This window comes from Poecile atricapillus, chromosome 12 (genome assembly GCF_030490865.1).
Source record: "Poecile atricapillus isolate bPoeAtr1 chromosome 12, bPoeAtr1.hap1, whole genome shotgun sequence".
Classification (NCBI taxonomy): Eukaryota; Metazoa; Chordata; class Aves; order Passeriformes; family Paridae; genus Poecile; species Poecile atricapillus.
This window is the reverse complement of record NC_081260.1, coordinates 8,895,784-8,922,743: the sequence shown is the minus strand read 5'-3', so window position 1 is coordinate 8,922,743 and position 26,960 is coordinate 8,895,784. Positions and strand designations below refer to the sequence as shown.

The 26,960-nt window shown below is 41.2% G+C and overlaps 1 protein-coding gene across 4 annotated transcripts in view; it reads left to right on the top strand.

The window, feature by feature from the left end:
* Positions 1-275: 275 nt before the first annotated feature.
* Positions 276-26,960, top strand: part of GAB3 (GRB2 associated binding protein 3) — a 79,305-nt gene continuing 52,620 nt past the window's right edge. For 3 of the 4 annotated variants that reach the window (XR_009278598.1, XR_009278599.1, XM_058848304.1), the window contains exon 1: positions 277-764. Coding sequence is in view for 2 of the 4 variants with exons in the window: in XM_058848304.1 (XP_058704287.1) it covers positions 693-764 (72 nt within the window). In the remaining 2 variants the exon portion in view is untranslated. Of the gene's footprint in view, positions 765-11,846; positions 11,927-26,960 lie in introns of all 4 variants that reach the window. The other variant, XM_058848305.1, reaches the window with a different exon arrangement.

Sequence of the window (26,960 nt, the reverse complement as noted above, 5' to 3'; positions counted from 1 at the left end):
GCCGGGGGTGTCATTGCCGGGGGTGTCATTGCCGGGGGTGTCATTGCCCGGGGTGTCGCTGCCGGGGGTGTCATTGCCGGGGGTGTCATTGCCGGGGGTGTCGCTGCCGGGGGTGTCGCTGCCGGGGGTGTCATTGCCGGGGGTGTCATTGCCGGGGGTGTCGCTGCCGGGGGTGTCGCTGCCGGGGGTGTCATTGCCGGGGGTGTCGCTGCCGGGGGTGTCGCTGCCGGGGGTGTCATTGCCGCCAGCGGCGAGCCCCGGCCGCCCATCACGTGCTCGGTGTGTTGCATTGTGCGGGCGGCGGAGGGAGGGCTGGCCGTGTCAGTGATCAATGTCATGACTTCTTCCGCGGGCTGGAGCCGCAGCAGAGCGCAGCTGAAGGAAGCCGATTGCTGCGGGTGCCAACTGGCTGGGAACAAAACACCAGCCTCGCACACACCGGCGTACACACGGGCGGACACGGCACGCACACACGCACATCCAGGCACACGCGTCCCAGCACACGCACACTCACATCCCAGCACACACACACACGCACCTCCCAGCACACGCACACGCATCCCAGCACACACCAGCGCACATACACGCACGGACGGACACACACCCGCACACACACGGGCACGAAACAAGCACACACGCACGGGCAGCCCGCACCCTGGCTCCCGCTCCGCCGCCCCGCGCCCGGGGGGAAGATGAGCTCGGGGGACGTGGTTTGCACTGGATGGCTTATCAAATCACCCCCCGAGAAGAAACTCAAGAGATACGTAAGTGCAGACGCTTTGCTGATATCTTTTTCTCGGTAAAGGTATTTTGGCGTGTGCTCGCTGTCTTACTCTTCCTTTGAAATCTCTCGCCCGCTTCGGCTTCGCCTTGGACCAAAACAAAAAGACTTCCAAGTCCATGCGCTTATGGAGTATTTTAGTTTCCACCGACATTCTTGTGCCCTCTGGAATTAACCTTTCTTGGCTTGTAACATTATAGTACTTCAGCTGTTACGCAACATATTTTAGGTTAAAAACCACATTTCGGTTTCAGTTAACGTTGCCGTAACTAACAGAATTGTTGTAATAGAATTGCAGATGTCACTTTTCCAGGGACGGACAAGAACGCCCTAAAAAGAAAGGGGGGGGGGGGGGGAGGGGGGGAGGGGGGACACCGGACCCAAACAGCCAAAATTCTTATAATTTAAATTCTGAGGCTTGGCTTTGTTAAGATGCTCTGTAGTTTCTATGACAATTGCTACAGGCAACATATAAAATAGTTTTATTTAGCAATGTCAGATGCAGTTGTTAGCAGAAAGCTTCAGAAAGCTCTTTGGTCTGTGATGAAGAGGTGGTGGAAAATGCTATGCTGTAAAGTTCCTGATAGCTGAAAGGTGAAGGGGGCTGGGGAGAAGAAGCGAGCCCTGCATGGAGATCTGCAACTGCACTATGGGCCCCTTGTTTCATTCTCTATCGGCTTGTCTGTTTGTCTGAATTAAGAGGGGAAAAAAAAAAAAAAAGAAAAAAAAGGATGTGTGTTGCAAACATAGGAAACTGTATCATTGCAGGGGTGCAAGGAAAACACTCCGTGTAGGAATAAATAACCCTTAAGCATTTGCTTGGGACAGCATTAAAAATGTAAGCTCCTCGTGGGCCATTTTGCATACTCATTTGTGATGGTTCATCAGGCATGTTGTTATGTTCTGCTGTGACACTTTTGGAATTGGTATTAGCCGTTTGAGTCATGGCCTTCTAACCTGACTTCCCTTAGAGCTCTGCACCATACTCGGTTGCCACTGGCCGTGTCTCTAGCGCTCCAAGCCATATACACAGCTTACATCATTTATCATATTCACTTCTGTTTATCAGCATTTTCTCTGGAGTGCTGATGTTAGCTTTTCCTCGTAATATGAGGCATAACTGTCTTGTGGAAGAATATGGTGGATATCATTTGGTAGTGTATTTTTTCTTTGGCTAAAAACTAGCAGAAGAAATAATTTACTGATGGTGGAATTATTTTTAATTTATTCTAATCTAGAGTTTCTTCCTGTAGACCACAGTATTGCAATGAAGTGGCTGAATATTTGGTTTATTCAGTTAGCATTTTCCAATTCTAAAGTAACCACTATGATGTGTCTCACAAGAGCTGCAAATAAATTATGGGCATCTCATTTTTGCTGTATTTTGTAACGAGTGTACTAATAGGCACTGTATTGCAGGCACAGTGTAAGAACCTCTGATTCACCCAGCTGGTATCATTAGTAGCACTGTCAGTGAAGCTACTTTTGATGACTCAATATTCATAAAAGGGCAAAGTAGAGAAAACAGAATGTGATAAAGCTGGGATTTGAAAGTCCCCATTATACAGTCAAGATAATAGTCACAACAGGGGCTCTGATCAGCTCACAAGGCTGCTTGCAGACTGCTCGACTCAGATTTAGCGCTACAAAACCAAGGGAAATTTGGTCTATGTTATTCTCCAAATATCAACCACTAGATTAGCCAGATCTCTCCAGATTAAGCTTTGTTTTCTAGTTAGGAGGATAAGGTAGTCTTTTGTCCTTAATAAAGCAGAAAGAAATCTGCTGCAAGTACAGCAATGCTTAATGTCTTTTCTCATATGACTGGTTACACAGTGAATGCTGCAAACCAAATGGAAATTGTCTGTCTCTCACCTGCTGTAAACTACTTTTCCCCTAGTTTTTCTAGAGTTTCACCAGCATGGCAGCTCGTGCATCTTGCACTGGGGTAGCAGATAGCTCAGGCTGAACCACAGTGACTGCTTAAAAACAACAGAGCTTTAAAACAATGACTGTTTAACTGACTTCAGTAGGTGTCAAGTGTCAACCGCTTACAGGAGAATAGTGTTGGCTCTGATTCTAAACTGACAACATACATAAATCCCCGAGTTCAACACCATCCTTTGTTTTCAACTGGAAAAGCCCATGGTCTAAGCCGATGCTTCCAAGGAGCTTCAAGTGCCAGCTTGGCCTGCTGCTCATTGGACCTCTTGCACTGCCCAGCCTCATTTGCTCTCATGGGGTTGTCTTCCAGTTTACATTTTCCTGAGTTCAGCATCCGGCCTTTGTAAGGTCTGACCTGAGGGTCCCGTGTTTTACACACAGATAAATTCTTAATCCTTCATCTATTACATATGTCACTAAGAAAATCCATTAAATTTCAGTGGAATATGTGGTTAAAAGATCAAACAAAGCAATGAATTCAGGTTGTGAGACTGGGAACTGCAATAGTCCTGATGAAGCCACTGGGAATATTTGCAGTGTTTATAAAATTTTAAAAATTAATCTTTCCAAGACTAGATCCTAAAGACCAAAGTATACCTTCATTTATATTTGTTCTCTCATGAAAGCAATTACGTTTTCTTTGCATAAACAAGTCAGAATTTGCCTCTAGGTAAGCAGAACATTATTTTCAAAACTTTAAAAGTGACAAGCAGGTGTTAAGAGTCTATATTTTTCCTGTAATGTCTTACAAACCCAATGCTCTTAGTAGCACTATTCTTAGAAGTGTCTTATCATTCCCTAACAAAGGCTGCTATCTTCATGTGCAGGAAACGAACATGAGATTAATTACCCATGTGTTAACTTTCTGAAAAAACAGAGAATTTAGTGCTAAACACAAAGAATTCATTAGAAAGCACAGGAGCTTTGCTACAGCAGGCAAATACTCTAATAGTGATTTAACAGCATCGACAATTCTTTTCTCTCTATCTGATACTTGAACCATGAAACCACCATGTCAGCCTCTCTATAGAGGCAGTTGTGCAAGGAGTCTCCCAGGAGAGTATCTGGTGTGTGTTGCAGTTCTTTGTCCTCTAAGTGTGACTTAAAAGCTGTGCTGCTTTCATTTCCCCACTTGGCTCCAGCCTTTCTCACCAACCAGGTCTGCATGGGCCAGGGAACAGCCAAAGCTGGGGAGAAGCTAGGTATGGGGCAGGAGACAGGAAGAAGCTGCTAACAAAAACTAAGTGGTGGTGATGGAGGTAAAGTCCGTCCTGCTCTAGACCAAAAATATTAAGTATCAGTCATAGCTTGACATTCAGCCCCTCAGGAGGAAAATACACTGAAGATTTTTTGCTGGTGATGTTAGCAGATCAGTGAATACCAGCCTCTGTAGGAAATTAGATGAACTGGGGGAATCTGCTTCAAATTTGATGGGTTTCACAGTTCCTTATATTGATGCTAAGTACGTCCATCCCAATTCTGTAATGTCAGCATTGAGTAGCTGTCTCCTTGACAGTTTTCATGTGGAAATATATCTGATCACTCACTGTTATTATTTGCTATTTATTTATTGGAGGAGGTGGAAGAAAGGAATGGTTTCTTGGCCTTGAAAACAAAGGACTTAACACAACCAGTGCAAAAAGTCACGATGAAAGGTAAAACAACATAGAAGAAGGCCCAGAGAATGTCTAATGAAATAAGAGACCAGTGCTATTGAGAAGACACATTGGTCATGTGCTGACAAGAAGGAGATGGGATTTTTAACATATAGCTAATTGTTTGTCCCATTGTTTGTCACACCAGTGTGGAACAGCAGTGGTAGCTCCAGTGTTTACTGGCTGTTAGTGTTAAGTGGTTTGCAATAGTAAAGGGCCATATACAGATACTTGCCTGTTGTGAGTCACTGCAGTTCCATTTAAGTCAACACTGTGCAGCTGTACCCCAGCTGAAGAGCTATTTTTAATCTTCAGTACTATAAAATTGATGAGGGAAGACCACTTGCTCAAAAAGGGGCAAGTTTCCCATTTTACTTGAGTGACTCATTTCTTCAAACATTGTTGAAAATCAAAATTCCTTGTCAGCATCTCTAGAACTAGAGTCCCAAATGAACCCCATATTAGAAAATGTAGCCTTGTTCTTCCTACCACACTTCTTGGAGTGTCTGGTCTGAGAAGACAAATAGAGGTATAAATTAATGTACCCTATGGAAAAAGCTGGTGGAGCAGTGTTCGTTGCTGCTGTGTCTGTGTGTGGGGCAGTAAGTGCTGCCAGGAGGACACAGCAGAGCCCAGCCCAACATCTCCGACCGTTAGGGGATCTGCCAGGACCCAACCGCAGCACACCAAGGCTGGGGGTTTAGAAGATAAGAGAATCTAGGCAACTTCTCCATTTTTAGCTGAAGTTCTGGTATTTATCAGGAGAACAAACAGGAAGTTACTAAGAAGAAAAAGTAAAGTAGAATTATGGAAGAGTTTGCTCAAGTAATAGGAACAGGAGTTGCAGAGCACTGCAAAGGGCAGGTGGGATGGAGAGCATCTGCTCTCTGATCCAGCGTTGGGCTGCTCTCACCAGAGGACACCACCACCCTCCCCTGAAAGAAATCCCCAAGTGCTTTGTGAGGTTAAGTACTTCTGCTGGTTTGGGGTTTGGGGGAAGTTTCTGAAAAATACTATCAAGAAGAAACCAAAATTTAATTTTTATCATTGTCTTTTATTTCCAAATGCTTCTTACAAAGCCTCACCTTTTGAGTCCTGTCCCTTTTGAATAGAGAATTCTGACCACCTTTCATACTTTCCTGGAATAAATATCTCAAGCTCCCTGAGTTTATTTAACCAATTTGTGTAGGTTTTGTAACAGTGGTTCATAGGGTGGGTGGAAATAGGAGTCACATGGGGTGCAGAAAGTTGTCAGAGCCTTTTAGCTCATTCCAATTGTAAGGTTTTGTGCCTGTTTTTTTTTCTGTTGTTACTTCATTTTAAAATTCAGTGTATATTATATCGATCTGGTTTGTATATTAAAAAATAACTGAATTTTGAGAAAATAAAGGCTTTCAAACAGAATCTCCTGTGTGACAGTCTACATGTTCCCTTCTCTACAAAATCCTGTACAAATTGATCTCACTAGTAAAATAACAGCAGACTGTTTATGTTAGGGAGGAGTTTTCATCACTGGAATTAAACATTTGTAATTAGCTATGTGCAAATCAGACCTCATTTTGGTAGGTTAAATGTTGTTTATTCTAGACTATTTTCTTCCATTTTAACAATGTTTTGATATTTTATTTGCAATGTTTAATGAGATAGGTTGACTTCTAAGAAAGAAAGAATTTCTAAAAAATACTGCTGTTCTTGGCAACCTGTGTATCAGAATAATTTCTCTTGAACTATTTATTTGGGTGGAGTCATAATAGTCCTGAAGCACCAGTTTAATCTTTGACTGCATATTTTCAGTGCACAGGAATGTCCAGCTATTGGTTTCTATTCAAAACTGAAACACACAAGTTATCACGTCTTTGAATTCAAAAATAGATCCTTAAAAAACATGTTAATTTGAAAAAGAGAGGGAAATATTAACTAGAGTGGTAATTAAATGAGTGATGCGGTCAAACATTGCTCAGAAGAAAATGCTTTGCAAGTCATACTTCAGTGAAGTCTTTGTTGTAACATGGAATCCATGGAAATATGGATAAACACATTACTCCTAACAATGATGCATTAAAATTCTATGAATATTTGTTATAAAAATTTGACAGGTTTTTAGGGAAAGGAACAAGTTTATTCCTAAAATGTTACTCGTTAGAAAAACAGTCATTTTATTTGGTTTTTTTTGTCCTTTTAATTTGATTTAGAAATGAATTAGTAATGTGATAAGACAATGAAAAAATGCTGGTTTTGAAATAAAATTTGCATGTCAAAACAGTATATCCATCCAAAGAAAATACATTTTCTGCTCTCATTTAATTGTTAAATAATATGAAATACTTTAACTTCTAAATTTTTTTCTGGTTTAAAATAATATCCTTGACTTGTTTCAGTTTGTGTTGCATCAGGAAAATAAGCTAACAAACAAGCCAACAAACCCATAGCCATGCAAAACTCAAGTTTTAAAATCTACTGCAGCTTAGCATTCAAAATAAACCAAAACTGATGCCTAGTCTTTGTGCCAGAAAAATACTCCCTTTCTGAGGCTAATTCATTCATAGCTTTGTAATTGTTAGAATGAGAAAAGAGATTTCTTAGAGATTTTGTTATTCCCTTCCCTCCTGATGCCAAAAACCCCACCTGACCCCTGCAGTCAAAACAGCATTGTAGTTTTCCACAAAAGCCATGAACAGTTTCACATTTCAGTTATCCAGGATCCCTTTTCATAAAGCATTTTACAGAAAGGTGGTACAATGTTGTTATTAGTATGAATTTGAAATTACTTAAATTAAAGTGTTAATTTAAACTGAACTTAGATTGTCATATGAAAGCTTTTGGCTCATTTTTGACAATTTTTTTTTTAAAAGACAATACTTTATGTGAGGCCTGTTAGTGATAAATATTCATCCTGTGACTCTCAAGTCTTGAGACCATGGGTTATGTATTCATATTTCTGTTGGACAGAATAATGGCCATAAGGGGACCCTTTCTAACTTTGCAACTGTTGTAATGTCAGCAGAGCATGTAGTTTGTGAACAATTTCTTTTTACATACCAGACTTGCAAACTGTTTGTAGAAGTTCAAGGATTTTACCGTTGTGGAGTCATTTTTTCAAGCTGACACAAACTTGTCATGTCAAGGAGAAGCCAATAGTTCAGAACAAGCATGAACTATGTTTTACTTGCAGACTTTACAAACTGAGCAGTAAATCCACGAACTTTACTTTGACTGCAGAGTCCTGGGTTTCTAAGCACTGGAAAAGCCGGCTTTGTGTGCCTGCTGTAAAGCTGCTCTTCCAGGGGCTGTTGCCGGTTCTACAGAAAAGCCCCCGGCATTCAGAGGTGACTGAGCTGATCGGATCACTGTGGGAGGAGAAGAAACATCTGAAGAGATGCCAGCTGAGTTTACAGTAGCAGTGGAGAAACAGTTTCAGAAGTGATACACTTCTTCACAAAGTGTTCACTGCTGTTCCAGCTATATCATCTGGATTGTTTACTAATATTTATAGTAGAAGCTTTGCAAGCTTAAGAAGTTCTATTTTTAATAAGTTCAACATTTTGAACCCATCCAAAGAAAATAATTGCATTTTCACTGAGGCCTTAGGTTTAAAAATAAGAGGCAATCTAGTAGCTCAGAGAATTAGGTTTCTTATTATTTTCAAGTGCTTTGTTCTCACTGAAAAAGGGTTTGCAACATGTTTTCACTGGGCCCTCCCCTGACTCCAGGGCTACTTTTACAGGTTTTCACTGGTTATCTTTCCCAGTAAAACAGTGAGATTTGGACTGTCAACTGAAAATAGGACTGTTACTCCCATTACTCCTGTTACTGTTTCACTTCATACTTTTTCAAATATTTCTTTTTGATAGATAACTGTCACATCAGCCTTGAGCTATAGATTATAAAATAATGGTGAACTAATTTTGAAAAGTGATATAAAACCACCACCTAAACCCCATCATTATTTCAGAATACTCCCCAAACTCATGCTTTCATCTGCTCTGAGCCTGATAAATAGTCAAGCTGAAACATCATAAAAGTTAGGGGACAATTAGATCAGCATAGGAGGAACAGGCTTCATGGTGGTGACAGATTCCCCTGTGCATCCCTCTCCTTTGGGTTTGCAGAATGGAAGCTTAATAATTCTGGTATTTAAAGGAAAAAAAAAAAAAGGCAGCATTTATTGAAGTGTTACTAGACTGCAATGCTTCAACAATTTTAATATGTTCATATGTTCTTTTTTTTTGCTTTCTTTTTTTTTTTTTTTTTCCAAATTCACAACTGAAACTACTGTTGCTATGTTACTATAATGGTGTGTAGGCTGCTAAGTAAATAGAAGGAGTTTAGTCCATGCCAGAAATAGAAAGCCGGGTCAAAAGTGACATTTGGGACATGTTGATAAAAAAGAAAAAAAATATAAAAAAGATTAAATCTGTAATTATTTATTTACTTCCTATTATTTTCTTCAATCTCCTTATCCCTAGACTACTTAGAAGGAAATTACAACAGAATTTCTGAGCATGTCAGAGTATAAAAAAATGACACCTTGGGATTTCTAAGCCTTTTGGCTTTGTTCTTTGCAAGATCAAATTTGCATAGTAAAACAGTGGCACCTCACACTCCTGTGAATTGAGCAGTTACTTGGAGGTATCAAAAGACACAGGAACTGCTGAAAATTCACTGTCAGAGGGAATAAGCTTTGAGGAAAAAAAAAAAAAAAAACTCAGGAAATTTGAGTCCATTGTCCTTTTTGGGGTAGTCTGGCAGGTTCCCAAAGACTAGATGTACAAAAATGTGCTCAGGCTCTTTGTGAGTAGCCCCAAGTACCTGCCTGCAGTTTCAGCTACCTGAACATCTTTGTGAGCCTGGCTTGTGATCCTGCACAAGAGCAGGGCCATTTCATCCTCCTCTGCTGCCTTTATGTGCTCCTGCTGTACCTTGGCACCAGGAGCTCTAGTTCAAGCTCCAAGGGGTGATTCAGTAAATGGGGGGCACTGCAAACCACTTAGGTGAACAGTATAGCCCAGCCCTCCCTCCACCCATGTGAACTGAGTCAGAAGCACCCTTATCCCAGGAATGAGCCCAGCAGCCTCCTTACTTGCAGAGGGAGGCCTCTGATTTTATTTCCAAGATATTATGGCTGATGCTGGAAGCTCAGGGCTATGTTCCTTGACCACCAAATCCTTCACCCCTCCCAGCACTGCTGTGAGCAGGCACAGTGCCCTGATGGGCCCTGCCTTGCCCTTGGCCCCGGGAGCATCAGTATCTCTGAGCCCACAGCAGAGCAGAGCAGCTGGATGCTGCCAGACCTTTCCCTGGCAGGAGGTGGGACATGGAATGGCACTGAGCAGTGAGTTAATTTTGCAGATTTATAATTAATCTGGAAGATCTTCTCTTTAAATATATATGTTTACTTATAAAAAAATTATTTATGTGACACAATATGAAGCCTCTAATTTCTTTGTGTGTTAGGGAATTTTAATAAGATACTTTCCTAATTTTCTGCCCCAAGCCAACCCCTAGTGCCTTCGACCTTGGGTGTGTCTGACTTTCTGTGTCAGAAAACAAACAAGTAGTTTAGGTTCCATCAGGGTTGTTTATTTACTTTCATCACAAGTTTGCTGCTGCAATTGGTTATTTTCTGCCACAGCCGGTATTCAGCCTCACACTGAAGGAGAGGGTGTTAGAGGCTTTCTCATCCCCTGTGGAGTTCAAGACCTCATTTGGACCGTTAGATCCTTTATCCTTGCCAGAGACTGTATTTTTCTCAAACTCTAAAGTGCAATTACTATGATTTATCTCCCTTCGAAGTGAATAAGATTTAACCAGGCATTTTCTCCACAGAAGTCTGCAGCTGGGAGAAGAGCGTTCTACAGCCTGTCCTTTCCAGGGCTGTACTGCATATGCTCAGCAAACTGCCCAGTTTTAACCAGCAACCAGCAGCAATGCTAAGTGGAATGAAGGATGAATTATGCCTTCTGCAGTTCTGTTATGTTGTCCTCCTAAGGAACCTTTTTGCCTTTCATTGTATTTCCAGGTCCTTGAAATTATCTTCTAAAACTTATAAGTAAACTTGTTTTTCTGGTTGATAGATTAAAGCAGTTTACACATTAGAGTAGTCCATATGGGCTGCAGGGATGTTTGCCCATGCTCTTGGCTGGGGCAAACAGCTTGATCATTAAAGTGGATGAAATTATGCCAAGGCAGAAACTGGCAGACATGGGCAGCTTTCAGATAAGCTGTAGTTAGCTGGATGAAGATTAAGCATATTTACATTGCTGCTCTCAGTCACTACAAACTCCCCTCACTGTGGCACTTATACTTTGTCATGGGTTCAGAGATGCTGTAGTGAAACTTGCCACTAGAGAATGGGCAACTTAAGTTTGGGAGGTGAAGAGTCCAGGGGAGCTCGTATGAAGCTGTAGCCGTGCAGTCCTTTCCCGAACACAGTGATGGAGAAGGGTAGTCATAGAGATGCACCCCAGTGACAGGTCTAAGGAATGATTTGGCTGTAGTTTAGCAACCTTGGTTATGTGAAGACATCAGCAGTAGTGGCTCTTAATTCTGTTATGCTTAGAACTCACTGTGCACCCACAGATAGGTTTCAGTTTGACTTATTCCTTGAGTTTACTGGATTTGGAAATGGAGCTGGGATCTCTGTATGAGCATACTGTTGTAGATTTTAGTAATGATTTTATTCATGCATATGAATAAAATATTAAGAGCAAAGCACTCAGATGTAAGACCTTATACTATTAATGGGCATAAAGCCTAAGATCAGTTTGTTGTAGGGCAGCTGGTCACTTCTGACTTCCAGCTGGGGTTGCTGCAGTCAGAGTATCTATTTTGAGTGGAAACATGGTTGGGCAGAATCACTCTAGATTTATTTCATAGTGCACAATGTTCATGGCTCCTTGCTGGGATAACAAGAAAACGCACGTGAGCCTGCATACTAACAGCAGCAACAAAATAGGGTATTACATCACAACTGAGTCTATACTATCTAGCATGAAACTTCTTCTTTTCAGAGTCAAGTACACTTATAACGAACATAAAGGCCAAGTAAGCACAGGCTTTAATAAGCTACTGGAATCAGGCAGGTGCACAGTTGGACTGGAGGGTTAGATCTGAAGCTTTCATTTGCCTTTATGAGTTTGCACAAATCTGCTTGGAATACTTCTCTGTCCTCTTTGAAAAGGTTTCATGTACAAAGTACTAAGACTCATCAGAAAAAAAAACCCTTGAAATAGAAATGTCACCTCGTGTTCTTTAGCAAAACAGGAGCTTAGAGAGAAAACAGAAGCTAAAAACTGTAGTTGCAAATTCTAACCCATTATGATCATATTTATGGTCATGTAAATGACCTGAATTGTTTTCCTACATATTTCTTTCTAGTAACAACGGTACCTTGTGACTGGTGATGTCTTGTTGCCATTAAACACTGAACTTGAATGTCAAGTTGAGCTCGAGGCCTTTCTCTTTAGGTTTGCTATGAATTGGCCGAATGCAGATCAAGCACAGAGCCATGGTCCTCAGCAACAAGAGAGTGGGAAGAGAAAAGCAGGTAGGAGGATTTTGCATCCCAGTGGAAACCCCCAGATCTGCCATTATTATCAGAGCTCCTGGTAGCTCCAGTGACACTGGGAGAGATGGTATGTGGTATGGGAACTGCAGCATTTACCGGATTGTGATTGGAAACTGGAGGCAATGAATGGATATGAATATGCACAGTTTCAGTCCATTTTGTGTAACATCTCACTCACAAAAATTTCCACAAAAAGATATTTCAGCCAGATAGAATTACAGTGAGAAATAAAAGCAGAGTTGTAGAAAAATTGGTAATTTCTTAAAAAGAGTAAACTGTCACTGAAATATCTCACTTTCTATTTGAGAGATTAAATCTATGTGTGATGCAGCCATTTTTGCTTTGCCTGGCATAAAATTTGCATGACTCATGGCCAATGGTATGCTGGGGACTTAGAAATACAGAATGCAAAAGCAGATGCTGGCTCCTGGCTGGGGGATTCCTGCACCATCTCTGAAATGATGGCCCTGTTTGATGGGGCAGCAGGTAGAGTGCAGGCAAGTGCATGTAATTCTTCTCCTCACGTGAGGGTAGTGATCTGAGGGCTGAGAGACAATGCCAAGGCTGTCAAACACCTCCTGTCCTTCCAGTCATGGATCACGTTCAAGCAGGAGAAGAAGGTTTGCATTGAAGAGGGTGTATGATCTGAAAAGCTGCGCATAGGAAAGAGGAGTCGCAGTCCTAATTTGAGCACCAGGCAGCTCAGCAGATGGCCCAGCAGATGAGTTGCTATGCACCATGGCATGTGTGAGAACACAGAATCACAGAATGGCTTGAGTTGGAAGGCACCTTAAAGATCATCTCATCCCAGCCCCCTGCCAGGATTCCACCCACTAGATCAGTTTGGTCAGGGCCACATCCAACCTGGCCTTGAACACTTCCAGAGAAGAGGCAGCCACTGCTCTCTGGGCAACCTGTTCCAATCCTCACCACCCTCTGAGTAAAGAACTTCTTGCTAACATCTAATCCTAACATGAGAGTTGTTGTGAGGCATGAGAAGGCACAGAGCCCTGCCCTGTGCGTGGCACAGGATACCATCAGATGCCATATTCCTTATGCCAACTGTACCCTCCACCCCCCATCAGGGTGCTTTCCTGGCTTGCACACGAAGCTTTCCACAACAGTATTTAATTTTGCTGTTCTCCATTACAGTCATTTCCTCCACCATGCTTTGTCCTTCCTCTCCAAGCAGAGCAGAGCCCATCTCCAGCAGTGGAGGTCCTTGCCAGTCACAGTGACATCAAAGTCACATCACTGACATCTGTCTGAGGCAGCAGCTCTCTGAGCTGGTACCTCATGGGGAGAAAACCTCATGCTTTGGGCCACAGAACAGCCTTGTTGGCATGTTTTGGGGTTATTTCCTATAATTCCAGTTCCTCCAGCAGTGAAGTCTAGTGAACAGAGATATTTCATGTGCATCCTATGTGACTTGCTCCTTTCCTAACAACTTCAAATCTTTGGGAGTTCCGGGGAAGAAAATTCAGAAGATCTTAAAAAATCTCAAAAATCTCTTTGTTTAAGAGCTGGACGCTTTGCAACTGACTTTCTTCAGAGGATCTGTTTTGCTGCTTGCTGTTTGTAAGTCCTTAGGGCTCCATTTGCAAATCACCTAAGCACTTATGGCTAGATCCAGGAAAAAGCATCTTTTCCCATAATAGCTTAGAGTTGCCATTGACATCTCACAATCACATTGTGATGCCACTCAGCATACCAGTGCTAGAAGCCTCTTTTTTTTCCAGGCTGTTAATTCAGAGCAATATATTCCTGTGGGAAATTCCAATAATTCATGTTTAGTGATACAGCAAAAATCTGCTTCAGCTACCAGTTTGTGTGTAACATTGGTAAAATGACTGTCACTGACTTGTTCCAAGAAGCTCCATTTCCAATGTAATCTGCAGGAAACTCACACAGATGTATCATGATGCATGAATTCAAATCACTATAATTAGGCTGATAAACGGTCTTCTCAGATATACTTGGGGTGAGTGACATCTTTTTCCTTTAACTGTTTCTGGAGCAATATATACCAAACTGGGAACAATATCAGTGTTCCCATGGCATAGTCATGCCATCAGATACATGGCAGGTCAGCTATTCCAATAAAAATGCAGACAGCATTTGCCTTTGATTCAAGCAGCAGCAACACAAGCAGTGGTAATCCCTGCTTTCCCACACACTATCCTGTCAGATTCCTTTTGCTATCTCCAAGTCTTAAGAGGGTAGTCCAGGTTTTGTGTGTCCTTTGCCCTTGGTGTATTTACTCAAATTGCTAACAGTGAAATTCTTTAATCCCTCCTGGTTTTATTTTGGCCCCTTGGAGCCTGCACTAAGACTTCCCAATTTATTAACCTCATCCGAGGGTACTGTTGATCCATCATTGGGACAGTAATTTTGTGAGTCCCCAGTGAAAATTCTTTGGACCAGGTGGTGGACTAGGTTGCATGGTTGAGGATATTTCACCAGAGGACCTGTAGAGACTGTTTAGCAAGGAGAACATTCTGATTTTCCATAATTAAATTCTGTATATACAGAAGCCAACCAACAACAAAAAATCCAGGTCTCTATTCACTGCTCGTACAATCAAACTCTCTGAAGTATCTCTCAGCATAAAAAGTATGAGATAAAATGGAAATTTTAAAACTAGTAAAGGGAAAAATTAAACGTCATGATCATCTGTTTTATTGTTAAGAAGCAGAAGGATGTTAAAAACTAATCCATGCTGGCTCATTGTTTTTTCAACAAAAAATATTTTTGGGGCCATTATACATGCTTACAGTAAAACAGTTAAGAAAAAGTGAAGAAAGAGTTTTGCATAACTTTTTTGTTCATAACATGCTTTTGCAATAAAGCAGTCAGAATGCAATAATAAAAAATGTTTCTTCCATGCTTGAATATTAGTGGATGTCTAGAAAATTGTGTGTTCCTTATATTCTCTCAGGTCCAGTCCAGAGCTGCCTGTCTTGTTCAGGGGTTGTCTTCAAATAGGAATGATGAAAGTAGTCCTGGCATGTTTCTGCTAAAGACATTGGAGGAGCCTCCAGAGCAGCAAAGGGAAATGCCCAAATGCAGGAAAAATCTTAGATTTTTGTGGAAAGATCTTGTAGGAAGCACAAACTGCTTGTGGCAAGGGCTCTGCCAGTGCAGATAACCTTTCTGCCTGTAGCAACTTACTTGAAAACCTTTGTCTAAAACCACCAGTTATCACTCTGCTGGTGCAGGGTGTTGCCTCTTCTGTTTCCAGTAATAACTCTGATCTGTGGCTGGGGTCTGTTCTGGGAGCAGGCTACAGGCAGTCTCGTTAGTCAGCAAATACCAGAGCCCCAGGGCAGGGACCCCACATAAGGGAACAGGGAAACAGGGACATATTCAATGCCTGTTGATAATCCAGTTGTTAAAAATAAAAGTTGACTTGATGAACTTCTAACCAAACACCTGTTATGTCAGAAGGGAACTCTGACATGATGATAGTAATGTTCAGCTTCTAAGGTCAGGGTATAACTGTGGTAAATGCTGGGGGGATCTCAGCTGAGTGGAAAGAAGAGTTGAGGTCGTTATCTAAATACATGAAGCCTTGGCAACTTTGGTCCCTGTTCTTTCGAAATCCATGTCTCATAATGTTATACATTTGACTTACTATTATTACTGTATTTGTTCAGCTTTTTGGTGAAAATACCATTAATTACTAATTTTGTTCAGTGGAATGCGTCCAACAATGTATGTGTAGTGCATTTAGTGATTTCAATCCTGAGCCTGTAATTGCTCTTTCCTGTATATAATGCTGGTGGGAAAAATTCTTTGTTTCACAGTGTCAAGCCCTTAATTAATCAAGGACAAAGCCAGAAGCAGAGAACTCTGGAGAAGATTGTTATGCATCGGAAGTCACTGGTAGTAAATCTCTCTGGCAACAGTGCCTGGCTGCAGTTGGGGGACTTTCCTTCCAGTTATACCCTCCCATGGCTGTAAATGCAGAGCTGGTATTTTTGCCTGTGCAAAGGCAAGGCAGAGCCACCAAATCTACGCTAAGGCACAATCCATGCTCAGCTGTGTCTGATACAGGGAACTCAGAAGCTATCAGGATAGAGGTAGCAGCTTTATGGTGTGGGAATGCAAAACACACACACGCAAAAAAACCCCCAAAAGAATCTTACACTCTTGCACACGTGCAGCACAAGACTTGAATGTCTCTTCAGAAGCCTTTGGCTCTCTTGCTTTTGACTCTCTCCAGCCAGCTCCACCTCTCCCACTTTCCTCCTTTGGACCCTCAGCATCCATGCAAATGCTTCCTTGGCCCCCTCAGGTGGCTGTGGCCCATGCTAGCCCACATAAAAGTGAAGTAGCCACAGGCTTAGGAAATGGCAAACAAGCAAAAAGATCTTTCCTTGCTGCTTCTGTCCCTTGAACGCCATCCTCTTTAATCAGGGTCTGTTAAGAGAGTCTTGGAACACAGTCGTATTCCTGTGATTAGGGCTGTGGTCCTGGGCTCTAGAAGAGCTGACCTGTCTCTCTCAGAAGGTTTTCTGACACATAGAGCACGTGACATCTGTCACATAATGCGGTGAGAAAACAGTGATTCTACTTCAGAGCTGAAGCAATGTGTGAAATTATTCATAGGTATATGTCACAGGTTCTGATTTAAATGCAGATTAGAAAGCATGCAAGCAATAGTCTGTCTCTAGAGACATTGTTTCTTTGCAGCAAAAGAATGAAAGTGAAAATATCCTGAAAAACAATGAAGAGTGCTCCAGCCTGCAAAAATACCAGTTTTTCATACTGGACAAAATAATTGGTACAGGGAAGTGGCACGGGATGATTCATTCATTTTCAGTTTTAGTTGTACATTATGGGTCTGATTTTGCACATGATTTTGTACCCAAGAAAGGCTTTAGTTTTCTTTTTAATTGTCAAATAGGAACAAACACAAAATCAGCCATGGAGAAGGAGCCTTGGATTAAACAAACACAAAGTCCTAATCTTGTTGGATTCAAGGCCATTGGATTATTCTGCCTAATTTTCATAAAAATTGAAATAAACCATTGTGGACAGGAGACTGAGGTTACAGGATCAATATTAACATTCAAGGAAATATACAGAAATGTTCTATGTAATATTTAAAATTTTCATTTTGGATTTATTGAAAGATGACTACTCAAATTTCTAGATAGGCTTAAAATTCCATTTTCATTTTTTTCAAGAAATCATTGTTTAAATTATATATATAATAATCTCATGACAGTAGCAATGCAAAAATATTACAAAGCACCATCATTCTCAATTTATTTTAAGTAATAAGGAAGTCACAGAATAAAATATGGATAGACCATATCTGTGATGGGTTTAAAAAATAAATTCAAACAATCAGTAAGACTAGAAGCTCTAAGTGGCAAATTATTATTGCCAGAAGTATTCTTTTTATCTACGGATCACGATTTCCAAGAAACAAGTGAAAAATGTAAACACTTCCAAGCATTTGTCCCTTTAGGCACAGGGTGTATTAAAAAACAACATCAAAAAATACTTCAGGGACTGAAAAGAAATGCTGGCCAGGGCATTTTAGACAGAAACCAATAATGTCCAACCTGGTGAACAAGCAAGAAGAAAAACTTGCAAATTATTTTATTACCTGATTCATGGAAGTCTTCCATTCAGCTGAGTTCTAAAATAAAGTTCCCTTTAAGTTTAAGGAAACTAATTGGAAACGCTCTTCTGTACCAGAATTCAAAGCAGGAGACGGTTGTGTTAATAACTGGCAAGCAAATAGTAAATAGTCTCAGAGAAAAAAACCACAGAGCTGGAAATCATCCTCTGCTAAGTTGGGTCAGATTCTGTGCTTAATTACACTGCATGAATAAATTATTGGAAAGCAGTTCAAACTTTTTTTCGGAAATGAAAAGGATAATGCAAATTCTTACTTTTGCAAAGCAGGATGAAGTGTTCAAGAGTGTTGCATCATGACTCTGCTGCATTATTGGTTTAGAGATGTCCTTTTGAGTAATACAGGTACAAACATCCCATTGCTCCCAGGCTAGATTGTATAAGTTACTTGAGCATCTAAATTCATTTTGTTTCCTATCTGGGTTCTTTGATGGTGGTTTGATCCACAATAAAAAGGTAGTAGGAGTATCAAAGATAGTCTGAGTATGCATGCTGAGAGGGTGAAAGAAAATCAGCATCACACAGTCTTTCATTAAATAATAAATGAACATTAAATAATGGCACTAGCACTGTTTCATCTGAAACAAGAAGCACATTGGAATTCCATAAAAGCCAGTACAGTTGATTTTTCTTGAAAATCTCCTGGAATCCAGCTGAGCAAATACTGTAAGTTTTGGAGCTGCCTGGCAAAAGTAATACTTTGTGTTTCTCCTCAAGTCTTCATCTGTCCAACTTCTGCTCTGATTGCACACAAAAATAGCTATGGCAGCACCACAGGGATGGCCAAACTCAGAGCAAAATTCTTTGGGTTGTACTTAGCATAGACCATACTCATCAGAAACCACCAATTTCAGACAGTGTTGAGTGTGAAATCAGAAAGTGGACACTGTCTAAAATTTTTCTGTCGCAATCTTTGAAATTTACCAAGAAAATATGGTTTGCTGTGCAAGAAGCAGTATCATCAAAATCTTCCTTGCCTTCTTTGGAAGCTTTTTCAGTATTCCTCTATATCTTACAGTCAACCCATCAGATCTCTGGGGTTAGATTGCTTTTCAACAAACTTCCCTGGTTTGAGACATCACACTGTATTGCTTACCTTTACCATGCACAGGACACGTGGCTTTTTGTTTGTGTCTGATTATTCTTGTAACCTGCTGAAGTCAGAAAAGAAATTTTTCTCCTTGTTTCTCTAAGGCCAGGATGTCTTTCCTAATTTTCCTGTGTGATACTGTTTTCTCTCTCTGTGGTCTTCCCTCTAAATCAGCGTCTTTATGAATGGAAGAGGCACTTCCCTTGGCATATGCCTGGGATTCAGCAATGATTTTTAACACAAACATCAAGACAGCATCACCATATGATTCTTCCTGGACATTGTAAAGTAATAAAAAAAATGTATCTTCTGCTGAGAAAAGGCTTTTCTATCTTGCAGAAGGACTAAATCAATCAGTAAGTGCTCACAAGTTCACATTTTTGTCTTTTGCCATGTCTCTCAGCCTTCTAAACCCACCAGCTCTGGGCCAGTGCCCTCTGAATGGACACATCTGTACTACAGCCACTCTTAACTCTGTGGCTGTATCTCTGTAATGTTAGGATTTAGAATCCACTCATGTCTGGCTTGTTTAGCATCACTGTTAGTGTAACACAGATCTTTGTCCTGACCAGGAGGTATTTTACCTCCCAGCAGGCTTCATTTAAATCTAGCAATTAGTTTTAACTGTTAGTTACCACATCAGCAGCAACCTGGTGGGGCTACTGCCTGCAGCACACACCGTACATGTTGCTTGTTGCACTGGACCCTCACAAGGAACATTTACAATCTCCTTTGCTGAAAAACATGGTAAGAAAGAGTCATAAGTGAAGGAGAAGAGTAGGAGTAATTCCGCATTCAGTTCTAAATTTATGTCAAGTGTGGGATGAGGTTTAAAATAAGCAAAGATAATTGTCGGGGTTCTGTTGTTTCTTTCCACCTCTTACTAAAGTAATTTTTGATCATAATCTTTTCTTCTTTAAAAACATAAAATCAAGTGATGGATCTTTGCTAAAGTGTTTCATTACTTACAATTAAACTTGAAAGTTAGAAGGAGGTGTTACTTGTTCTTGCATTAATTTCTACGTTATTTTTTTAATGTCTGACTAGAAAAGGGTAACATGTAAATGTCTCTTAGTGGTTTAAACAAATAAGCATGAAGCCTAAAAAAAAGGAAAGCAGTTACTGCTCTCTGTGTACAACCACCGCTTTCAGAAGTTTCTTTTATATCTGCTGCCTGTGAGTATGACTCCATTTTTACTCAACAATATTCTGCATTGTTGGGCTAGGAGGGATTGGGGGAAGGGATTTTACTAGCTTGGTTTTCTCTCCAAGAAACTGTTGGAGGGAACTCCAGCAGTATTCCTCCCCTGGAAATCAGCAAGGACACGGGGAATGGCACAAGGGCAAACCTTGTCTTTTCCTTTAGAATTCAAAAGATTTGTTATTCATAATGTCAGTTAATCCACAGTAGAAAGCTGTAAAGGTTCCACGGCTCCCATCCCTGAATGCTCCTGACAGCACCCATGGTTTCACAATGTCCTTTCTATGTACTGTTCCCTGTACTGTTGCTGTGAACAGCACCCAGGCAACAAGGGCAATACCTTAAAAGAAAATCTCTCATTCAGGGCCACTCTTTTGGGGTATCATATGCAAGAATTAGCTCAGCCTACGCAGTACAGAATTTCTCTCCCCTGTGCAACTCTGGCTTCATGTGTGTAGACAGTATTTTGCACTGGTGTTTTAATGAAAGCCAGAAGAAGAAACAAAAATGTAATTATATTTTTCCTTTTCCTCTTTAGTGTATTAGGGGTTTTTTTCAACCTTGAGATTTTGGATTTAATTTAGGTCTTTTTCAATTAAGATGAGGCACACGGCTTTAGAGAACTGGGAGCTGTCTGCAATATAGCTTGGCTGCCCCTGTTACACATTTTATTGCATCTTGTTCTACTGGAAGGTTTGATGCTTCCAGACTGATGGTTTCTTTCTCATGGTTTACTAGTGAATCATAAAGGTCTTGCTCCATTGTAGTCTGATTTTTTTTTTTACTGATAATACACACCTCATGGCCCTCTAGTTTGGCAAAATTGATTTAAAATAGAAGCACAACTGAAGGATCAATGTCTATTGTCTATCTTTAAAATATGTATTATCTGCTATAATATATTTGCTCATTATTTGTGATTGATCTGGTTTGTCAAATTGCACTTTAGCTTTTGGGTTATGTACTTGAAAATTATTAAGCTACTGAGCCATCTGTCTTTAAAATATCTTAAATAATCAAAATAGACAGTAAATTTTTACTTCTTTTAGAGAGGGAGAGGATTTGAAGAACCCATTGTGGGTTCACAATGCAGCCTTGCATAAGCAAATGTACTTCGGTTAAAAATGTGACATTTTTGAGATGCAAGGTAATTAATTTGACTACATTACGACTTCTTGTAGAAGGCTCTACACCTTCCAGCATGAAGCTGCTAATTTCTGACACAGCTGAGAGTGAACTGTTGCACTGAGAGTGACCACTGTTGCAGGAATAGGAAGAACTGAAAGTATAAAGGAGGTCTAGAGCTTGAACAGTCTTTCTCCTAACTTCAGAACTCCGACCTTCAGAGCTCTCTGAAACATATAGATCATGAATACCCAGAAGAAGAAAGATCATTCATACAGTCCATCAACTTCCAGTGGATTTACAAAGGGTGTCTGATGAAGTTCTGTTAGGGGGCTGCCTGTTGCTCAGGGTAGCTGTGCAGCACCCACCTCTCTGCATCTCCCATGGAGCGGGTGAGCAGTCACAGCATCTGTCCTGAGCTAGTCTGGCTGAGCATCCCTGAGGTGGCTAGGAAATTAACTGCCTTGTTGTCCAGCTTAAATTCCTTTTCATAACTATAAGTAAAAAATAAGTGTGTGATTCAGAGTTTGGCTTCAGCTGACCCATGGGTCGAATTGCTGTTGTTTGTTTTTGTAATTACTATAGTTACCCTGGAAGCACTCTAAGCATTTAGGTATTTTGACTGCTGAAAGCCAGAAATAACTAGTTGGAATAAAAGTGTTAATAGTCTGATGGCTGTGTGTGAGTCACAGTCACAGTGGCCTTTAGACAAAAGAGAGATTGCTCTGAGTGCAGCAGTAGAGAAAGCCCTTCCTCTCTGCAGCCTTATACACTCATTGCAGGTCAAATTTAAACTTCCTTACTTAGAGCACAAACAGCTCTTCTATCTACACAGTTTGAGCTCCCATAGGACAAGATCCCTTATCACAAAATCACAGAATCATTTAGGTTGGATAAAAACCTTCAAAATCATGTAGTCCAACCAATTAACCTAGCACTGCCAAACCACTAAACCATGTCTCCAAGTACCACATTTACATGTCTTTCAAATACCTCCAGGCATGGTGACTCCACCACTTCCAAATAATTAAGGAATCATTGCATGACTTGCAGAAGTAAACCCTGCCTCACTCTCTCTGCTGTATCAGGGGAAGAGTTCTTTCCATGCAGCCCCCAGACAAAGGTTAATTGTGCTGCTGGTTTTGTTTGGCCCATTTGCAAATCAAAATTATTAGATGTCAAACATTCGATACCCAAGAAGATTTCCGTGTCCCTCTCATTCACGTGTTCATGTATGGTGCTTGCTTGCCTCTTGATGCATGGCTTTTGCTTTAGAAGAGGAAGTGTCCCTTCAGTTTCATACCATACAAAATGTGTATATGTTAAATACATACTGTGAAATATCATTTTTCTGAAAGAAAATCTTCACTCCTCTGAAGTGAGAAGATGCTTAAATAGGAGCACTTCACTTAGTTGGAGTCAAGTTAATCTTGGCACGTGTTGTTCATTTTTTGGGCAGTGAAAATGGCAGGAAAAACTTGGACATTAGCAAAAAAAATAAGCAGCTCAGTTCCTTAAATTTTAGTTTAAATGAGGTCAAAGACTATTCCTGAACTTGCTGTGAAGCATATGCTTAAGCGCTTTCTGGAACCGGAACCTAAACTTGAAGGGCAAATTATTTGGTTACAAATGATTTGACTTTTTATTGGTACCCTCAGGAAGGAGCCTTTGACAGGAGAGATTCTGTCAGTCTGAATTTCAGAAGTTATCTTTTGGATGTGAGAGATAGGGACTCTTCTAACTACTAAGCTGCTGAAGTCTCAGGATCTATGTTGAGTGTTTGTTTGCTCTGTACTCAAACAACCTTTATCTCACATCACCTTTTATGGGATTCAGTTAGCAAAACCAGCGACTGTGAACTTCACGCTTCTGCTTACAGCTCCTGCCACCATCCCTGCTCTGCAGGCAGAGCAGATTGTGTGGAATTTGGTTGTCAGGTGACAAGCAGCACAGCTTCCTGCTCTTGGAACTGGGTCAGACAATGAAAGCAAGGGGCTGGTGAAGTGTTAGAAGACATCTACCTTCAAAAATGGGGCAGGAAGTTCTCGGCTCTGTAGCCAACCTGCTTTTTGCAAAGAATTCCAGAAATTTCATGAGAATGTACACAGACATTCAGGATGATGTAACGTCTTTGCTAATGTGAAATTTGTTTGTTACTGTGAGAGAGCCTCTCAATGTAGAAGAACCATGCAGGGCCGTGGTGTGGGATACCTACCTGGGTTTGTGCTGCAATGCACAGTATCAGGATTGCTGTCAGTGGCCCAAGAGCAGTGGATGGAAAAACACTGGGATGCTTTGTGATGGGTTGTGAAACTGTAAGGAAAAATATGTGCAGTCTGAACAAGTCTGAGTAACAGGCATTCTCTTCTGGGTTTTGTTTTCCTGGTATAGTAGAGAAAAGCCTAACCTTACAGGGAGCTGAGCTGCAGTGTTTTACATCCTTTTGTGGTGTTGTTTATTTGAGGGATTTTTTGTTGTTTACATTATGGTAAGACTGCTGTCACACCTACACACCCATTAGGTTATGCCTGGAAGACACCGTCAGTGCTGACCTACTTCACATGTGCTCATCAAAGTGTGAACAACTGTATATATGACCTGGTCTTTTTAATGATAAAGTGGTATCATGCATATTTGCATGTTTGTTCTTAGATGAAACTAGCTGTGTCTGAATTGTGGCTGTAGCCATTAGCTCAGTGTCTGTAAACACTAAGAGCCCAGGGAAAACCCATGTGCATGAGAAGCTCCAAAGACTCTATTAATGTGCATTATTCTCAGAGTCCTTGTGAAAACATGTAGTAGCTGCCTGCTGTACCACAAGTAAAATAACTGAGTTCAATTGTTGGAAATAAGGTTTGGTGAGAAAGATTAATTACTTAGCCCTCAGATACCTTTTAATCTGTGGGTTAACAAATGCCCTATGTTGTGACAGGCCATCACTGTGTTTTTGACATACATGATTGAGGGTAGAAAAAGAGGATTGCATGCAACACCACTGATCACAGGCTGCAAGTTTTGTTCAGTGGGAGCACTAGTAGTTTTATTTTTAATTTCAACAGCTCCTCCTCATAATACTTCTCCAGTCTAGTCCAGTCAACCTGAGGAAATTTCCCTATAAAGAGCATTAATTCACATAGAGTAGTGTTAGCACAGTTTTTTATAATAACTTAGACGAAAAGGTATAAATCTTTGAATTAAATTGTAATTCCTTAGTCTCATTTTTTTGCCACAGGTGCTTTTCCATTTATTTCCTTGAAATACACTTTCATTAGCTGATGTGCAATGATGTACCACAAAGTGGAGTTTTTAGGATAAATGTAGTGCTTATTTCTGCCAACAGGCATATTTTATCTCCATCCATAAACGTGAAAGCATTGGTGTAGCTTAATATACAAATATTCATGTTCTTTATATTACAATTTTTATGTTAAAGAGGTATCGCTGTGAAAAGTTTGTTTCTCCCAGCAAGGATTATTTTATGTGTTTTGAAACAAGTTGCATTTGAATAGAATTGGAAAGACACACAAAAAGCATTTAAACACTTTTTAAAAGGATTTAAAATTAATGAATTATATTAAATTACCCATAAATAAACTAGGTGTGTTTTCTTCATTAATTTTTCACTGTTTGGGTTGAAGATTTTTTAAAATAAAAATTTACTCAAAAGCCCAGTTTGTTTGACACTTCCTATTTAGAAAGCAGTAAGTGAAATATATGTTGGAGCCAGAACTTGATGCAAACGGATAAACAGTGCAGTCCAGCAGTGCTTCCTTCTGCTGCCTGAGAGACCTACTGTGCACTGAGGCTGAAAGGCTCAAGTGTTACCCTCTTACTGTATATACATTGTAAATCATATTTTCTGATACATATCACTAACACCCTGAATTCCCCTGAGGCTGAAAACCTCTGAATGGTGTCTTTGCACAGAAGTGTTAAGCATGTTGAACTTGTGTGTTAGGACTTGCTTGCAACAGAAGTGTGACTTGGCTTTGGGACAGCTCTGCTTTCGCTGGGCAGGAAGATCCAAATTTTTATTTCTTACCCACTATGAAACACACTCATGCTCCGGAACAGCACAGATCCAGCCACCAGCTGCAGAGGTGGGGAGAGTTGTTTTCCCTGTCCTGTCCATGAAGTGCCAAGTAGGGAGGGCTGACACATCCAGCAAGTGCCTGCAGAGAATCAGTCCAGGAGGAGAGGGGGCTTATGGTTGGGCTGGGCTGGATACAGCCTGAGTATTCCTTGGTATATGCCAGGGGATCTCCAGCTGACACTGCTGTTGGCCAGAAGAGTACAAAATTACCATTTTCAGTCAAGGATCCTGCCCACCAGGTGCTCTATATTCTGTTGTTCAAAGCAATATCAGTAAAGGGCCAAGATCATTCCTACTCCAAACTTCAAGAAAGGAGAGTCAGAGGCATCCAGGCTGTGAGTGAGTCACACAGGAATACACTAGCACACTTCTTGTACATAGTGATTTTGAGTAATAATGAGTAAAATACAAGAAACAACTAAAAGTGTGCTTAGAAAAGGCTTTGTTTGAAGTACATTTCCTTAATTCTTTGGGACATGCCAATAGATCTATTGAATGTTGTGCTGAAAACCTCTAACCTGTCAATGTCACCTGTAAAGGCTGTTAGAAGTCACTTTAAGATGAAACAAAAGAGATGCAGAAGGGCATCAAAAGATGCAGGAAAAGAGAGCAGCCCTCACCTCAGCCTTGGTGCCTGACCAGCGTTACTGCCTGTTCTGGCAGCAGAGATAGAAGAATGGTGGAGGAGGAGGGGGAGGCTTACACAACTATTGCTTGCTCTAATCATCGCAAAGGGTCATTTTTCAGACCATTACTTACTTTCCCACACATGCAGACACACATATATCACTGATCCAGAGAGGATGTATAAGTTACCATCTGAAGAATCACTATCAAAACACATACACCATTTGCTTTAGTGTTGTTTGTGGTTCTCTAGTAATGGCTAATGCTCTAACCCAGAAACAGCCTTGGCCCAGTTGTCCTACTGGGGACAATGTATAGTGCTCTCAGCTTATTTTTCTCTAAGGCACAGCTATGTCTTTGGGCTCCTTTAAATCTGTCTTCAGTTCAGCCCGACAGACAGCTATCTAGCAAGCCAGACTAGCCCTCTCCAGCACAATCACAGGAAGTTATTCCAAGCCTCAGACAAATCCCGTTTCTATCTCTAGAATAGTAAAAGGTCAAAAAACATGAGGCTGTAGCTCTGCCAGCAGCACCAGCCCCAGCCGTCCCAGCCACAGCAGGGCTGAGCAGAGGGGATGTGAGTCCAGCGGCTCCCTCCCAGCACAACTCTGCCCTCCTGCCAGGACCAGTGGCTCCTGCCCATATGCCTCCAGGAGGTGTGTGGGGCCCCCAAAGGGCTTCACAGGCTGTGTCATTCCACAAGCAACCCCAGGAGAGGGAAGAAAGAATGCATAAGGTCCAGGTTACCAAAGCAGACTTTCCCTGAGAGTCGGTGGAGCCCTCTGGTCCCGCCTACCATATTACTGTTGGCATCCAGCCACATTCCCGTCCTCTCCCAGCAGTAGGCAGCTTAATTAGCACAAGTCCTGATTAGCTCTTGCCCTCTGCTTGCAGTGTACCAGCAAAACAGGAGGTTTCTAGGGCTCTCTGCAGTTCTTTAGTAGCAGCCAGAGGTGCCAGCTCTCTGGCTGCCGTGGCCAGCCATGCCCATCACATCATGCTTTGGATACCGTGCCATTGCATTGGCAGCTCCTGCAATGGAAGCAGGGATGTTAGGCATTATCTATCATCATTCCTCACTGTTCTCATAGGATTTCAGTTACTGCCTCCTCCCTCCTGTTGCTTTGCTGGCTTTTCTGCTTGGCTTTAGCAAAGGAGATACCTCATAACAATGGATACAACAGCCAGCCGATGACTCAGAATGTGATGGGGCTACTCCAGCCCT